Raw genomic sequence first — 18,412 nt, 5'->3', positions numbered from 1 at the left:
GCTTGGAGCTCGCAATTAACTCAGCTGTGTTAGAAAAGCGAATCAATATTCACTTTCCTAACACTGAACCGCCTCTCTGCCAATCAGGTGCTCGGGTCTGTTACCCATCATCTGGCTGAAAGGACAGGCGCTGTGATTGGACACCTATCAGGCGTCCAATCATAGAAGAGGACGGGAGAAGACATCGAGCACATGGAGGAAACCGCTTACCGTTGTCACCCGCTGCCACACCGAGACAGGGTACGTGCCGGGGGGGGGGGCACAATGGCAGCATTGATGGGGCACAGTGGGAGCATTTGATGGCACAGTGGTAGCGTTTGATGGGCACAGTGGTAGCGTTTGATGGGCACAGTGAGGCTGCAATTGCTGTTTGGGGTTTTTTTTTTTGCAGTTTGTTTGTGCCCCCCAAAAAATTTTGAGCACCAGTCGCTACTGGTACACACTATAGAGGGATATGCTTTATTCATATATTTCAAGTGAAGGCATAAAAGACTCCAATCTGGTTGAATTGCTGGTGCACAGGAAATCTGTGTGCACAGATGTGCCAGAGGGCTCTGCCAGGACCTGGAGTCTGAGCAGAGCCCTTCTGTTTATCTGTGCATGCGCTGTAATGGCAGCACCGGTGGTGGGGGGACTGAAGGTAAGGGATGCAACAGGATTATGAAAGTTTGGATACTTAGTTGCAGGTTTTTGGACAGGATTTGTGAGGAGTGCAGAAATAGAAAGTGTTTGTAACCCCCCCCCAAAAAAAGTATTATCCTGCTGCATAACAGCACAGTGCTTGTGCTGTGTCGTTTGGCCCCTTGTATCACCTGAAATACCTAGCTGATCCTGCCTGGTTTTGCCCTCCCCCTCTCTAAACTGACCACGGTTTATCATGGCTGCTGAGCCCAGACACAGTAGTCAGTTTACGTGCCTCCGTCATCCGCAGCTACTCCCGCTGTAGTTGTCAGCCTGGGAGAGGAGAGAGCCATGCAGTCACATGAGCACCGGGAGACACTGTGAAATAAGGTAGCAATCTGCTTTTCTTCTTTTTTTTTTTTTTTTTTTTTTTTATATAAAGCACTGACACTCTAACTGAGGGGATTGTATGTTTATGATACAGTGGCTTTACAACCACTTTAAGTAGTATACAATGAAAGCACCATTCTTAGAATTACCTGCTACAATCTTGTGAAGGTTTTTATACTACGTTCTACTTGACATAAAAGCATGTTTTGACGTCTCCCTCATATTATTTGCCTAATGAAAATACATTATATCTTATTGTAGGGTGAGGATCTCCAGACTGGGAAAAGTCTCTCAGGAAGAATTTTATCAGGTAAGATTGGATGTTCAAAATGAACCTGTGACTAGGCTATGGACATTCAAATATTTACATATTAACAAGCAGTAAATGAGCTTTAATTGAAGCCCCTAATGTACTCTGTAGCTGCCAGCACTGTGGAGCAATGTATCCTCAAGTTCATAGCAAAAGGACTAAAGTCCTTTTCTAAGCCGACTCTGCTCACCCTCCCCATCCCTCTCCACCAACAGTGACTTGGCTCACCCTGCTCCCCCTTTCCAGCAGTAACTCAGCATCTCAGATCACCCTCTCCACAGTGACTCAGCAGCTCAGCTCATCCTGCTGCCCCTATCAGAAGCTCTGCTCTCCCCTCCAGGAGTAACTAAGGGGCTCAATTCACCCTGTTCCCTCTTCCAGCAGTGATTCTGCAGATTTTTCATCTGAATCACATCCTGTATGTGTTTATATGAGCTCTTTCACTGTCGCTACCCGCTTCTTGGAAATGGAAATGCTTGGAAGAGGCAAAAGGACCGGCAGCTACAGAATACAATATAACCTACTTTGACTTGCAGGCCATCTAAGAAGACACTAGACACATAGAACTGATTTGAGCAATACAGGAAACACAAACACAGGAAAATACAGGTGTATAAAGTAAAAGTTCTCACTTCACCTTAAAGTGGAAGTAAACTTACAGCATAAAATTTTACCTAGAGGTAGGCCTATAATAAGGCTTACCTCTAGGTAGTGTAAATATCTCCTAAACGTGTACCCTTCAGGAGATATTTAGTGTACGTGCAGCCAGTGACATCACTGGCGCATGCGCTCTGAAGGAATGGCCGCCCGTGCCGTTCCTTCAGAGCCCTGTGCCATGAACGGCAGCTCCCATGCACATGCGTGGGAGTGATGTCATCGCGGCTCCGGACAGTCACAGAGCCAGAGTCCGCGAACCCAGAGGCAAGACGGGTGAAGATGAAAGCGGCCTCCAGCAATGACATCGCTTCGCTGGAATGCCTCGTTTTCAGGCAAGTTTCACATAATGTGCTAGTATGCGATGCATGCTAGCACATTATGACTTTACCTTGGAGATAAGCCTAAAAAAAAAAATATTATGTGTGTCCCTTTGGTAATATCAGAAGCTGCATTTGTGTGTCAAGTAGTTTGACCACTACTGCTCTAAAGGGCCCAGTTATAGGGATGCCACTTTTTCTTCAAGTCAAACCCGAACACTTTAGGCCTCATTCACACGAGGCGGATCCGCTAGCACGGAGTCCACCTCTATCCGCCAGCTCAGCGGGAGGTCTCTCCGTTGATCTCCGCTGAGCCGGCGGCTGACAGGTCCCTCTCTGCTAACTGAGCGGGGAGGGGCTTGTCGAGCGCCGCTGGTTACTATGGAGAGATCGGATGAAAACGGACAGCATGTCCTTTTTCATCAGATCTCACCTGATCCGATCCGCAAAGGGTGGATGCGACGTATCGCCATCCTTCTGATTTTAGCGGATTGGACCGGGTCGGATGTCAGCGGACATGTCACCGCTGACATCCGTCGCTCCATAGACTAGCATGGAGCGCCCGTTCAGGTCCGCCAACAAAACTGACAGGCGGACCTGAATGGTCCGTTCGAGTGAAAGGGGCCTTAGCGGCACACAGTACATTTTTTTTTTTGTTTTGTTTTATTATACACTATAGGATTTTAACAGACCTGGGAGACTTTTGGGCACTCCAAAGAGAATAGTAATGCGGCGCACATAGTGCCCCCCTCACCCTCCTGTCAAGCCCTGTTCCAAGCCATATTCCTGTCTGAACAATGTGTCTGAGTTTCAGGTGGACTAAAACCCGAACCCATGATTCAAAACCCGGACTGTCCGGGTGAGTCCTGGACAGGTGGCAACCTTACCCAGTTATCATCAGGGCTAATCTGTCATTAGAAATAGTAATACTGTAAACTGCCCTAACAAAAAACAATTTTTCTTTAAGCCCTCGTTCACACTGGTCCTTTAGCCCTTGTGCGTGAGATTTTGGTGCTTTATTGTGGGTAGAAGGCACAAGTGCACTGTCCAGCCTCACTGCCAACAGCCTGTAAAACTCTGAGAGGCTAAAAGCTGCTGTTCCTGGACGGTGCACCAAGTGGTACTAAGATTTAGGGCAGTATGCACCCAGGGACGAATACCTATAATGCACACTTGGTTCTGGGCATTTGTCCTAGGGTGCATACTACCCTAAATCTTAGTACCACTGTATACAGCATGGCACTCGTCTGAGAGTGGAGTGGTTACAAACCAGAATTGTCCTCCAAGTACAAAACAGATCACTGCAGGACAAATTGAATCATTTCATTGATTTTATTACATTGTCCAGAGCATATGTTATACCCCTGGTGCCCAACCTGCAGGCCAAGGGCTGCATGCAGTCCTTTGGTTTATATGTGGCCCTCAGACCTCAGCAATCTGTAGTTGGAAACACTGATTAGGTGTAATAGCACTGATCTCTACTGGCCTTGTGTAATATGTTCCCAGCTTCGTATTGTCTTCTGTAGAATATCCCCAGCCAAAAATGTAGCATGTCCACACTCTCTGATCCTCATTTCCTCTATTAGGTCTGCAGTTTCTGATAGTCCTCTCAAGCATTACACAGTGGGTATAGAAAAGAATCCCCCCTTTAAAATCATCATATGTTGTTGCTTTGCAGCCTGAAATAAACACAGACACAGTTTTTGTTTTATCCAGCTGTATTTACTCAGTGCAACTTATAGCATTTAAGTGAAAGATATAACACCAACATGTCAGAAAAAAATAAAAATTCAAAAAGAGAATCGCTGCGCTGACTTGTAAACTCAATCAGGTGTAGCTAATCACCTTCTCAATGGCACACAAAGCCATTTGACATTCAACTGTGATCGTTTTGATTAGCTCAGCATGAAAAGAGCTTTCTTGGAACATTTCAGTCCCTGGCAGTGCAACTCAAGCAAACCATCAACTATGTGGCAGTGGACGGTGTTAGTAGTTTTTTTTTATTTTTAATAATTGATTTTTTTTACAATTTTAATTTGTTTTTAATTTTTTTTTCACACTGCTTTTTGGGGGGAGGGGATTGGGGCAGTGGACAGTGTTGGTAGGGCAGGGGAGAGTGGTGTCAGTAGTTTTTATTTTATTTTTTTACACTTTTTAATTTTTTTTTATACTTTTTGTGGGGCTTTCATGAGATGTCAGCGGTTTAAACAAACCCCTGACATCTCCCCTTTGAGATAGAGAACAGTTTACTCTGCTCAGTTATCACAGGAGCGATCTCACTCATTGTGTCCCTCCAATTCCTGACAGATCCCCCCCCGCAGCCGGCGGAAGAGGAGGGGAGCCGGCTGCGGGGGAAGATGGGGGGCGGAGGAGGATGACAGGAGCGGTAGAGGAGAACACAGTGGCCGGGGGAAAACGGGGGCGGAGAAGGACACGGAGGGGGCTGGGGGAGGAGCACAAGGGAGACAGCTGGGAATGATCGGTGCAGCAGGAGGGACAGCTGTGAATATCGATCTCTGCCTCCAACGACTGTCAGCTAAAAAGCTATACAGGGAGAAGAAGTGGCTGTCGGCTAAAAATCTATACAAAGGAGATTGGTGTTCACAGCTGTTCCCCGCCTCACCGATCATTCCCGGGAGTTCAGGAGGCGCTTGCGTGTGTGCGGGAGCCGCCACAGAAATGCGGGAGACTTGGTATGTCTGCACACGGCAAAAATTACCACGAAGTGATTGAAGGAGAATGTCCTTGCATGGCCTAGTCAGAGCCCAGACTTAAACCCCATTGAAAATCTGTGGAATGACTTGAAGACTGCCGTCCACAAATGGTCACCATCAAATTTAACTGAAGTTGAGCAGTTCTGTAAAGAAGAGTGGGCAAATATTGCAAAGTCTAGAAGTGTAAAGTTAGTTGAGACATATCCCAACAGACTAAAGGCTGTAATTAAAGCAAAAGGTGGTCCAACAAAATACTGACACAAGAGGGTGATCCTTTTTCCAACTCAGCGATTCTGTTTTGAATTTGTATTTTTTTTCTGACGTGTTGTGTTGTATCTTTCACTTGAATGTTATAAGTTGCACTGAGTAAATACAGCTAGATAAAAAAAAAACTGTGTCTGTCTTCATTTCAGGCTGCAAAGCATCAAAATATGATTATTTTAAAGGGGGGTGATTCTTTTCCATACCCCCTGTATATTGAACTTCATGTGTGGCCCTTTGGTGATGTCAGGGGCCGCATTTGAGGCCCCCTTTAGCTCATAGGTTGACAACCATTGTTTGGACCATTTGGCCCTTCATTTTCATCCACAAAGACAAATACTATTTATATTAAAGGGCAGATATCACTACTTGTGTAAGAGTTTGTGTCAATGGATTTTTCTTCACTTTAAGTGACTTTCATTTTCATTCCCATAGACGGAATGCAAAACCTACTTGAAGCAGGTCAAATGAAAGTTCTAAGAAGCATCTCAAACTGATGCCATGAATAAAAGCCCAACGCCTGTTAATAAAAGTCTTAGCGCTACAAAGAGAACTATGTGAGTGAAGGAGAGGCCGGTCACATGACTTTGATAGGTCACTCCTTTCGCTATTTCGCTCATTAGAATGAATGGCGCTCTGCTTGCAGAGTGTAATGCATATTCGTACTGCACGTTGGTGTACTTTCTACGTTTTCCAGCGTTGTTTCTTTAAGCACCAATATGCCCATACCGCTGCTTTATAAATGGGGCCCTAAGTCCTGCCTATACAGATCTGATTACATGTCTAGGATGTTATGAAATATGGGATATTTTACTAGCCTTTTACTTTATATTGAAATTCTGACTTCTTATACATGTCTTTTCCTCACCAGAGTACAGGCCTCCAACTCCTCCGAAAGGAACAGGTTATCACAGATACCAAGTCTTGGTCTACATGCAGAATCCAAGCACCACACTTGATCTGCTTCCCGAGGAGAAATCTTTGGGTATGTAATATATATCAGAAGACATAGGAGTGTACAACACCAACAAGTGTAGGATGTTTTTAGATGGCACACACCAGATGATTGTTATCACACACACTGGGAAGTGTTAAACCAATCTACTGGTAAGCATACCATACACTCACCGACTACTTTATTAGGTACACCTGTTCAATTACCCTATAACAGGTAAGGGACTGTTAGAAAGGAGAGATGTTAAAAGCCAGGTAAGGAAGCGATAAACTGAACATATATAACAGACCAAATGCCATGAAAGGTAGGTAGATTTTATATTTTGATTATTCTGGTGATTTAAATTTTTTTTTATGTATTTTGGATCTCATTTTTATAGACTGTACTCTAGCTCTATAATCTTTCAAAAGCTTTGACTGTGACATTGACCGGATCATTTTTAGGAGAGTTTGGGATCGCACAGCAGATTTTCTGACCACATTCAGAGGTGCCAGAATATTAGTCCAGGCCTGAGGAACGTTACTGAATATCTAGAATTTATTCTTTCTGTGTGATGTATTAAGGGCATCAGATCCGTAATAGTTTTATATATTCTAGGGACAAAGCCCATCTCCCCAAGGTGGTACAATCTTCAAGATGCTGAGTTCCTCTAAGAAGATCTAAGATAACAGGATATGGGAAATGTGTTAGTTTCCAGTACTTTTCTATATTTCTGTGTGTACAAATTATAAAACAAAGCGGAAATCTTTCATTGTTGATATAGCTGGGTAACTTGTATTGGAATGATTTCATGATGAAGAGGTGATAGAACAATTATTTGGGGGGTTGTTGGAGGGTTTCATAGGGACAGAATTGCAGCCTTAATAGCTCCCACCTACTCATGTGCAGCCCCATTAATCTCTTGTGTCCTTTTCATGATATTAATTGAACTTTCTGAAAATTGCAGAAATGGCAGAAAGTGTAAGGTCCGCACAGCCACCTCACCCCTCTTTCTGGGTGCTAGATTATTAACCCATGCTGCTAGGAAAGACCAGGGACATCTCACCACCTTCGTTTTCTACCTATGTGTACTATATTTCCATAGCATAATTCAATTACTTTATTATGAACCAAGACTAGCATGAAGTGGCTCTTTCTGAGGCTGTTACATACATATCTGTATTCATTTGCTTTTTCAATTGGCAAGATCTCCAGAGAGTATAGCACTGACTTAAAACCCAACTCCTGTGACTGACCCAGATTCAGCTGACAGCGGGCTTAAACCCGCAGTTAGCTGATATCACAGAGCTAGTCTAGGCTCTGCAAGGATCCTGAATTCAAGGTCAGGATCCACCCTGGTGCCTGACTGGCAGCTGGCTCAGGCTCTTAGCACACTGCTGAGAGCCTGAGCCAGCCATTCAGACCCCCTCCACAGCCCGGCGCTCCAGTGAGCGCTGGAGGAGCAGAAAGCTGGTGACCTAAGTTAGCAATCTCTGCTCAGTGAAGACTGAGAACTGAGCAATCGGCGGTCATATGGTCGTTCAGTTTTCGGTCTCAGAGCCATCAGGGGACAGCTTCAGCCCCCCAGCTGTTGCCAAACTACAAATCTCATCAGGCATTGCAAGGCTGACAGTTACAAGCATGATGGGACTCATAGTTCTGCAACAGCTGGAGGGCTGCTGTTTGACACCCCCTTAGATGCTCAGCCAAAGGCATTTGTAATTATCTACTAAATGGTATTGCTATCTATAATATTAGACTGCAAAATGCAGGTAAAAAAAGCAGATTTAGGGCACATACAGTATAACAGGCAAGCAATATGTGATTTGTGTATTTCACCAGACTATGTAGATCCGTGACAATTTGTATTAAAGCTGCAGTTTGTCTCCCCCAGTTTTTTGGTTTACATTTTCTGCAGCATCTGTTTCATATTTGTGAAATTTCCAAGATCGCCTCCTCCTATCAGTCCATCTATATGATTTTTTTTATAAGTAATGAGACATTTCTTTTTTTGTTTGCAGTAATCCAGTAGCATGTTTGACCTTCACCCACTTTCTCTAATCTACTGCCTTCCTCCTCCCTCTTACACAATTGGATTTTTAAGAAAACAAATACTTTTTTTCTTTTTGCAAAGCCCCACTTTCTGAATCCTCATCTGGGCGAGGATGATGTAGATCCACCTTCTGCCTTATGAGATGCCAAGAGGCAGTATTTCATCAAGAGATCTCACGCATGTGGATCTCTGCCAGGTCCTATAGAGAGACCTGTGCATGTATATAGAATGCTGCAAGGTCTCTGCCAGTCTAGAGGACCTGACTCACATGTGATGTGTCTGCGTATGCACAGACATGCTGTTGGGTCTATGTCAGGTCTCTTAGACCTAGCAGAGACTTGTGGCATGTCTGTTCATGTGTGGGATCTCATTTCAAGATGGCAAAGCAGGAGCAGAGTGGTGAATGAGAACTTTGGTTGCAAGGAAGACCATGCAGTCCTTTAATGTTTCAAAGGTTGCTGGAAGTTCTCAATGAAATGTATTGAACTATCCCTTGTACCTTGTGAATAATTTGCAAACTTTGCTGATTGCCACCTTGTGGGGAATACACGCACACACTCCAAAAAATGTGTACAAGTGGGGGAATGAAAAAAAAGTTCCACTGTTTAATTGAAGAGCATGACAAAAAAGGATTACAGGGTTTCAGTGATAATAATATAAGCATTTCTCTGACACCAGTGCCTTACATACTCACACTATTGTGTTGTGATCACAAGTGTGTTAACACAATATAGGTTACATGCAATGGTGCAATGCAGTGCCATTCATTCATTCTAAATAACACCCCAACACACTTCACCGATGGACGTGCATTGCACTGCCAGAAATGGTATATGCACCATTTTTGATGCTTTGGACAGCCCACTCAAATGAATGTGCTGCCTTAGGGTAAGGGTGCAAAGGGCTGGCCAAATTGCTTGCAAGAGCACCAGGTTGAAACAGAACATCGCCACCACAGTCCAGAGCTGCCTTTTGGTCCAAGCTATGACTCCTCTTCCCCCAAACATGTTGGGTCCTCCACTTTCCCCCTGTCCTGCACTCTAATGCACCTATCAGATCACTATGGGGTACTGAATGTGTACCCATAATGATCCTCTCCAGGCTTGGCCACTCTCCTGCAGAGAACCTCTCCTCCTCCGTCACCCCCCCCCCCCCCCTGTGTCCACAGAGCTGTGGACACAGTTATGTACATTGAACTGGTGATAGACTCCTATGGAGGGTAGGGCAAGGCAGTGGGATCACACTAATTCTTCCGGTCCCTGTTTCTAGGAGGGGGAAGACGGTCTTGGCTACTGCAAAAACCAATCACAGTCCTGCTAGCCCTGCCCACCACCTGGAGGAAGATGACTCGCTTGGTTGCCACTACAAATCTCAGAAAGAAGGAATTTCACTGTGATTGAGAAAACCACAATCAGGGGACAGTTTGTGGAATTACTGTTGCACTTCTGGGAACTTTGTTGAAATTATTCCTGAACCTTTGTGTCACTTACTACTGAACCCCTGCACTCTGTGTCCCTTTAAGCCACAGCCAGTATTCAGAGCAATGAAAATAACACCCAACCTCTTCAGTGGCTTAGTGCGCCGCACTTTTTCTCAGCTACAGGGGGCCCGACTTTTGACCCTGAACACAGGCTCACTGCTTTCAGAAAATGCCCCTGATCTGAGCTCATCATTGCGCATCCATTCCAGATGCTTGTATGTGACATCATATACATCATCACATACCTCACATACAAGCACATGGGCTGGATGCGAGAGTTGGATCACCAGGATAAGTGTGCCAGGACAGGTTGATGTGTCTCATCTCTGCTTCCTTTTACCACTCTGCATATCAAGAGGGTACAGCGGTGGGGAAAATGAGCAGGAGGGGTTCAGAGGTGGGACAGAAGAGCAGGAGGGTACAGAGGTGGGGCAGATGTGCAGGGAGATACAGTGATGGGGGTTTTGTGGTGGGACAGAAAAGCAGGGGGGTAGAGCAGTGAGGCAGATGTGAAAGGGGGTGTATTGATGGGACTGATGAGCAGGGGGTTACAGTGGTGGGGCAGGAGAGCAGGGGGAACAGAGGTGAGACAGATGTGCATGAGTTACATTGGTGGGGCAGATGAGAAAGTGGGTTACAGTGGTGGGGCAGATGAGCAGATGGGTTCAGTGTTAGGACAGAGGAGAAGGTGATTCAGTAGTGAGACAGAAGAGCATGGGGATACTGCAGTGGAGCAGATGTGCAGGGAGGTACAGTGGTGGGGCAGATGAGAAAGGGGGAACATTGGTGGGGCAGATGTGCAGGGGGTTACAGTGGTGGGGCAGATGTGCAGGGGGATACAAAAGTGGGGCAGATGTGCAGAGGCGAAAGGAGGTACATCAGTGGAACACATGAGCAGGGGGTTACAGTGATGCGGCAGAAGAGCAGGGGGAACAGAGGTGGGACAGATGTGCAGGAGGTACAGTGGTGGGGCAGATGAGAAAGGGGCTTACAGTGGTGGGGCAGATGAGCAGATAAGTTCAGTGTTAGGACAGATGAGAAGATAGTTCAGCAGTGAGACAGAAGAGCATGGGGGTACGGCAGTGGAGCAGATGTGCAGGGAGGTACAGTGGTGGGGCAGATGAGAAAGGGGGAACATTGGTGGGGCAGATGTGCAGGGGGTTACAGTGGTGGGACAGAAAAACGGGGTTACAGTGGTGGGGCAGATGTGCAGGGGGATACAAAAGTGGGGCAGATGTGCAGAGGCGAAAGGAGGTACATCAGTGGAACACATGAGCAGGGGGTTACAGTGATGCGGCAGAAGAGCAGGGGGAACAGAGGTGGGACAGATGTGCAGGAGGTACAGTGGTGGGGCAGATGAGAAAGGGGCTTACAGTGGTGGGGCAGATGAGAAAGGGGCTTACAGTGGTGGGGCAGATGAGCAGATAAGTTCAGTGTTAGGACAGATGAGAAGATAGTTCAGCAGTGAGACAGAAGAGCATGGGGGTACGGCAGTGGAGCAGATGTGCAGGGAGGTACAGTGGTGGGGCAGATGAGAAAGGGGGAACATTGGTGGGGCAGATGAGCAGGGGGCTACAGTGGTGGGACAGAAAAACGGCTTTACAGTGGTGGGGCAGATGTGCAGGGGGTTACATTGGTGGGGCAGATGAGAAAGGGGGTACATTGGTGGGGCAGATGAGCAGGTGAATTGGGGCTGAGGTGTGAGAGATATAGGATATTAATTTCTCACTACTCAAGTAGTTTACAGCATTTACTTTATAAAAAATCCTTTTCGTGATTCCAAGAGTGAAGTTGACCCTTTTTTGTTATAAAATCGGCACGTTCAATTTCTTTGAAAACATTTTTCGGCGCACTGTGCTCAAAAGGTTGCCTACCCTTGCAATACAACAATCAGCTGTTTCAGTTTTACAGTATATCAATTTTGTAACAAATATGGTATAAATTTGTAGCAATTTAAACTGGACATATAAGAAAGCAGCAGTTTCCATCCGAATCATAGAAAACATTTCAATTTACTAATCATTAGATGTGATGGCTGCATCGGTTTTCATTTTTAGGCTGTTACCCGCCAGTAACACATTTCCTGTCTTAGGTGTCTGCATTCTGGATGGAGTAGTAAAGCAGACTCCTTTGGACAGCAGCATTGTTGGTCTTGGGGGGGGAGGAAATGCAGCCACAACATATAAGAATTGATAAGCTGCAATTTAATACATTTTTATTTTGGGGTTTAATACAGCTTTACGGGTTCTTGCACAAAAACTGCAAATTAACTCATTAACACTTAGAGGGCTCCAAAACCACATGGCTGGGCCACGGTTTTACTGCACCCCCAACCGCTCCCTCTATAGCTGAAAATGAAGCACCCGGGGATGTACATGGAATACTGCTCACTGAAGATGACCCATTTAAGTGAATGGGGCCACACAGCAAATGCCCCACAACGCTGTGCAACCGTGGTGGTGCATCACTTGGGGGATTTAAAAACAGGCGGTAACTAGGTGACATATTGCCTCCTTGTCACCTGTCAAACACCTCTGAAGAGTGATCTGAGTGTGGATCTCTTTTAGGAGGAGCAACAGCCCTTGCTACTAGGTAAATGAGCACAAAAATACCATGTTTTTAGGTGTGCAGGTTTTTTTATTTATTGCTCTGAATGGAGCCCATTGTTTTCAATGAGCCTGAACACAAAGGCATGTAAATATTTGTAAACTAAAAAACAAATCTGCACTGATCAGTATTTTATGCTCTTGTGCACATAAATCACACCTCTCCCTTGAATAGTGGTTTATAACGATTTTTAAACATGCACACTACATAGACCATACCTTTTTTTTTGTTTTTGTTTTTATTTTTGTATATGAACTTTCTGCCAGGAAGATCTGCCATTAATACATCAGTACTGCATGCAAGAACCCGTAACCGCTTGCCGACCAGGCTTTTTTTGGCACTTTACAAGTTTTAGTCAGTATTTTTTTGCTAGAAAATTACTTATAATCCCCAAAAGATTTTACTATTTTTCTTTTATTTATTTATTTTTTAGCAGAGACCCTAGGGAATAAAATGGAGATTGTTGCAATTTTTTATGTCACACTGTATTTGAGCAGCAGTTTTTTTTTATTATTATTATTTATACTGTCTCTTTTTAATTAATTTTTGTTTTGGTTTTTTTTTATCACTTTTATTCCTATTACAAAGAATGCAAACATCCTTTGTAATAGAAATAAGCATGACAGGTCCTCTTTAAGGAGACCCCAAATCTCTGTTTTACCTTTTTTTTAAAAGCAAAAATCAAAACAAATATATATATTTTGTTTATTCATTTAAAGTGTTTGTTAACCTAAAAAAAAAAAAAAAAAATAGAGATCATGTTCCCCTAAAGCAGATTAAACAGCACAGTGTTTGTGCTGTGTAATCTGCCCCTCTCTAAACTGTAAAAAAAACCTTGCCAATCCTGCCACTTCCCGTGTTTCGCTCTCTAAGCTGACCACTGTAATCATGGCTGCTGAGCCCTGACTACAGTGGTCAGCGTATGTCCCTCCGTCATCCGCAGCCCTGCTCTACTCTCCTCTCTCCTCCTCGCCCCCTCCTCCCTGCCTGTCAGCTGTGTGTCTGTGTCTCTGTCTCCCCCCGCCGCTATTGGTAGTAATAAAAAAAATGATAAATGGTCACTGGCAGCCCCTCTATTATAGGCAGGCATAGCACACCGTAGAAGTCTTTTATAAAAACGAGGCATGTAAATACCTTTTTAAGAGCTATCTTCAGGCCAGTCACGTGACCTGTAGCCGGTCTTCAGGGCTACCGCTGGAGGGGCTGAGTGGCCATGTGACCCCCCCTCGCTGACGTCAGAGGGAGATCTTAGCCCCTCCTGCAGTACCCATGTATTGGAGCTGTTCAGGGGCCACGAGTCACGAGACTGGCCTGAAGATAGCTCTTAAAAGGTATTTACATACCTTGTTTTTTTTAAAAAGACCTATACAGTGTGGTATGCCTGCCAATAATAGAGGAGCTGCCAGTGATTTATACTTTTGGGTTAACAACCACTTTTAAAAAAAAAATATTTTCTTCCAGCCTGGACAGGAAGTGATGTCATGACATTGCTCCAGTCCTTCAAGGCCATAGAGTCGATCAAAGAGTGTTAACTCTGATCACCTATGGGAGCAGCCAGACGCACCCAGATGGTTTCTCGGGCGAATCAGCAGAAACGGTAATCCCGAGAAACACCAGTTTATGGGCCGCTCAGATTGGATGCAGAAAAATACAGTACCGGGGTTATGGCTGATATCTTCAGCCATAATCCCGGTAAACCACTTGCAAACCTCAACATATATTTAGGCATTGTGGTTGGCAAGTGGTTAAAATGATCAGTAGATCCAAAAATACGGGCAGCTCAAATTTTAAGAGAATCTTGACTTAAAGTCCTGCTTGGCTCCACCTTCCTGTTCCCTGATTAGGAAGGGCTGCCCAACACATTAAAGAGGAACTGCAGTCTGCTCACATTATTTGTAATAAAAACATCTTTGCCATTCTGAAGCTTCCCTCCAACCACTTTGCATTTTGTTTTATATATACTGTGATTCTGTACTTGCCAAATATGCTGCAGAAATCTCCCTCCACTGAGTCTGGCTGCAACCATTATAACTGTGGGCAGCTGAAGCTGCTGCCTGTTCACTTCCTGGATTTACACAGACACACAGAGGCAGCCCAGCAGCTTTCATTGGCCCTCTTATGACTCACCCCCCCTCCCTTCCTGGCAAACTCGCACAAGATTGAGAGAGAGAGAGCTGTGCATGATGTCATAATCCTAGGCTAATGACCAGACAAGAAACAGGAAGTGGGCTGTATAAGGTATTTACTGGCAGAAAAAAAGTGTTTTACTATCCAATGTTTAAACAACACGGCCAGAGGATTTAATAGATGGAACGTTGAGAAAATGATTGAAGGTCCGCTTTAAAGACAGGAGAAGCATCTTGCATTTTTCACTGTAGATAACGATTATGAATTTCTCCATGGTAGGCTTAATTTGCTTTAGATTAACTACAGGTGACCTAATTTATTTGTTGTGCTTTTTTTACACTTTGTATGTAAATTCTCCTGTGTGTCAGTACTCTCTCACCCACACAGCTACTAGTACAAGACTGATATTTGTACAGGAAAGGACAGCGATGACTTTGTACATATGTATTTATTTGGATGATTTTATACATTTTTTTTAAACTGTTTTTTATTTTCATGTAAAAATTACAAATATAATAAAACATAAAAAAAAAGTAATTTAATACATAGTATTTTTTTTTTATTTTTTATTGCAGGTAACTGGGATCCTGATGCATTTGCTAAACGCTATCAGTTAGTTGGCCCAGTGGTCACTACCCAGTTTATGGCCCAGAATCCAGAGGATGAAGCACAGGAAATCTAAGACTTGCCCCGTCATATGGATTCTGAGCCCTCTTCTTCATACTGCCATCTGATGATTCCATGCTGTATACACTAGAGAGAGATGCCTATAGTTCTACTTTAACCCCTTAACACTGCCTTCTGGTGCCCCCTTAAGTGGGCTTTAAAGTAGAATTCCAGCCTAACACTAACTAGTCATAAAAATGTTCCCTCCCCTGCCTAACCTGTGTAAATAAGATCTGTATACTTACATATTTGAGCATAGGATCCACAGCTCCGGCTCCCCTGTGTCAGTCAGTGGCAACTGCAGGGGAGAGGAGGGAGTGCTGATGAAGTCTGGGACATGGGAGCCTATGAGTGATTTTGCAGCTCCCAGAATTTCCAGCCATTGTTAAGCACTCCCTCCTCTCCCCTGCAGCTGCTGCTCACTAATACAGGGGATCGGGTGATAGGACCAGAGCAAACTAAATATAGTAAATATACAGATCTTTTTTACACAGATTAGCAAGTTTAGGGAGCAGGAGGGTGAGGGGGACATTTTTAAGACTAGTTAGTGTTGGGCTGTAATTCTACTTTAATGCCAGGGATGTAGCGCAGAATTAGTATCATGTGCCCACTGTGATTGGCTCTCATAGTGGTCACATGATTGGGGGCTGGTCCCACTGGCTCCTGATCAAGAACTGTGACTAGTAACAGCTCAGAAGTAAGCTGGGAGCATCCAGTGAGCGCACAGCATATGATCTCAAACTGTTGTGGATGCATATGTGTGGTGGCTGGGTGTTTAAAGTCCACTTTTCTTACCGCCACACATATGCATTCTGTTGTTGGCAAGAAGTTAAACCCTAAAAAATAATAAAATAAATTTTAAAAAAAGCTGTTTACAGTGTGTGTGTATGTGTATGTATGTATATATATATATATATATATATATATATAGATATAGATATATAATGTATTCACAAATGATTGTGAGATCCCATGTGAAGTACTGTATAATCTAGAATGTGTACGTTTCTTCTACCTAACCTTTTAGTACTTGCACATTTATTACCAAGCCTGTGCATCTTGTACTACAGTATGGATGTCTGCATTCATTATGGTATGCCTATATAGGTATATTTGGATTCAAATAAATATTTTTGTCTCATCATGACAATGTGTTTGCTGGATTATTTTTACATTACACATAAGAATTATTAAACCCAAAAGCACACATTATATTTCAGTTTACCAACTCTTGGATGTAATGGCTGCATTCATTTTCTTTTTTAAGCCTTCTGTCTTGTCCTCTGTTTTCATCTGGTGACCTGGCCAATAAGTCAAAAGAACAAGCTCTCCTGCAAATGTACAGTGCCTTGAAAAAGTATTCATACCCCTTGACATTTTCCACATTTTGTCATGTTACAACCAAAAACATAAATGTATTTTATTGGGATTTTATGCGATAGACCAATTTAAAGGAGTTGTAAAGGTATAATTGTTTTCACCTTAATGCATTCTATGCATTAAGGTGAAAAAACTTTTGATAATACCGCCGCCCCCAGCCCCCCCCGTTTTACTTACCTGACACCTCGAAACTCGGCCACTCATTCCCGACCTCCATTCAGCCAATCAGCCTGGTCGCTGATTGGCTATAGTGGATGGATTGAAAGCAGTGCAGCCATTGGCTCGCGCTGCTGTCAATCACATCCAATGACGCGGCGCGCCGGGGGTGGGGCCGAGTGATACAGCGAGCGGCTATAGCCGCCGGCTGTATCACGGGAGCGCGCCTGCAATAACTAACCACCATGCGAGGGAGCTCGCATTAAGGTGGTTAGTTATTGCGGGGAGGAGCTAAGACAGCCGCCGAGGGACCCCAGAAGAGCAGGTTCGGGGCCACTCTGTGCAGAACGAGCTGCACAGTGAAGGTAAGTATAACATGTTTGTTATTTTTAAAGATTAAAAAATTTACCTTTACAACCCCTTTAATTGTGAAGTGGAAGGAAAATGATAAATGATTTTCAACATTTTTTACAAATGAATATGTGAAAAGTGTGGTGTACATTTGTATTCAGCCCCCCTGAAGTCAATACTTTGTAGAACCACCTTTCACTGCAATTACAGGTGCAAGTCTTTTTAGGGATGTCTCTACCAGCTTTGCACATCTAGAGAGTGACATTTTTGCCCATTCTTTCTTGAAAAATAGCTCAAGCTCTGTCAGATTGGGTGGAGAGCGTCTGTGAACAGCAATTTTGAAGTCTTGCCATGGGTTCTCAATTAGATTTAGGTCTGGACTTTGCCTGGACCATTCTAACACATGAATATGCTTTGATCTAAACCATTCCATTGTAGCTCTGGCTGTTTGTTTAGGGTCGTTGTCCTGCTGGAAGGTGAACCTCCACCCCAGTCTCAAGTCTTTTGCAGGCTCTAACAGGTTTTCTTCTACGATTGACCTGTATTTGGCTCCATCCATCTTCCCATCAACTCTGAGCAGCTTCCCAGTCCCTGCTGAAGAAAAGCATCCCCGCAACATGATGCTGCCACCACCATGTTTCACGGTGGGTATGGTGTGTTCAGGGTGATGTGCAGTGTTAGTTTTCTGCCACACATAGCATTTTGCTTTTGAGGCCAAAAAGTTCCATTTTGGTCTCATCTAAACAGAGCACCTTCTTCTACATGTTTACTCTGTCTCCCACATGACTTCTCACAAACTGCAAAGGGAACTTCTTATGCTTTTAGTTTTGGGTTTAATACCGCTTTCAACTATGCATTTATCTTACAGATCATATATTTTGCTGATCTTGTCAAAATGCAGGTTCATGATTAAAAAGAAGAAATGCCTTTAAAAATAACCAATACGTAATTCTATCTGATTTTTCTTATGCAAATTATCTGCTTCCATCATGTGTGAGTGACTGTTGGGGTCATTCTTAAAGGAGAAGTATGGCCAAAGCTTTTCTGGCCCCACTTCTATGGATCACAGAACTGCAGTTCATTCTGCCAGTCATGGCTCTCTGCTCACAATGGAGGGGAAAACTGATCAGAGGTCTTTGATCGATCAGTTCTCAGTGTAAATCTGGCAGGGGACGAATGCAGCATCGTGAGCATAATTTTTTTTTTTTTTTTTTTTGTGAATTCTGAACTTTTTCTCTTTTTAGAATAGATCTGAACTCAAAAAGTGGAGAATTGCTATGTTATAGGGAACTTCTAGAAATGATAATTGTCTAAGTAGTAGGGGTGGAACGGATCGTCACCGATCCGTGATCCGAACGGTTCAACCTGTCCTGTTCGGATCGGCACAC

At 44.0% G+C, this 18,412-nt stretch overlaps 1 protein-coding gene across 1 annotated transcript in view; it reads left to right on the top strand.

The window, feature by feature from the left end:
• Positions 1-16,287, top strand: part of PEBP4 (phosphatidylethanolamine binding protein 4) — a 138,453-nt gene extending 122,166 nt beyond the window's left edge. The window contains exons 5-7 of the mRNA XM_073622296.1: positions 1,273-1,321; positions 6,142-6,255; positions 15,047-16,287. Coding sequence (XP_073478397.1) covers positions 1,273-1,321; positions 6,142-6,255; positions 15,047-15,153 — 270 coding nt within the window. The 3' untranslated portion in view covers positions 15,154-16,287. The remainder of the gene's footprint in view (positions 1-1,272; positions 1,322-6,141; positions 6,256-15,046) is intronic.
• The last annotated feature ends 2,125 nt before the right edge of the window (positions 16,288-18,412 follow it).

The sequence above is a fragment of the Aquarana catesbeiana genome, linkage group LG03 (genome assembly GCF_042186555.1).
Source record: "Aquarana catesbeiana isolate 2022-GZ linkage group LG03, ASM4218655v1, whole genome shotgun sequence".
Classification (NCBI taxonomy): domain Eukaryota; kingdom Metazoa; phylum Chordata; class Amphibia; order Anura; family Ranidae; genus Aquarana; species Aquarana catesbeiana.
The sequence above is the reverse complement of the archived record's forward strand: the minus strand, read 5'-3'. Positions and strand labels throughout refer to the sequence as shown.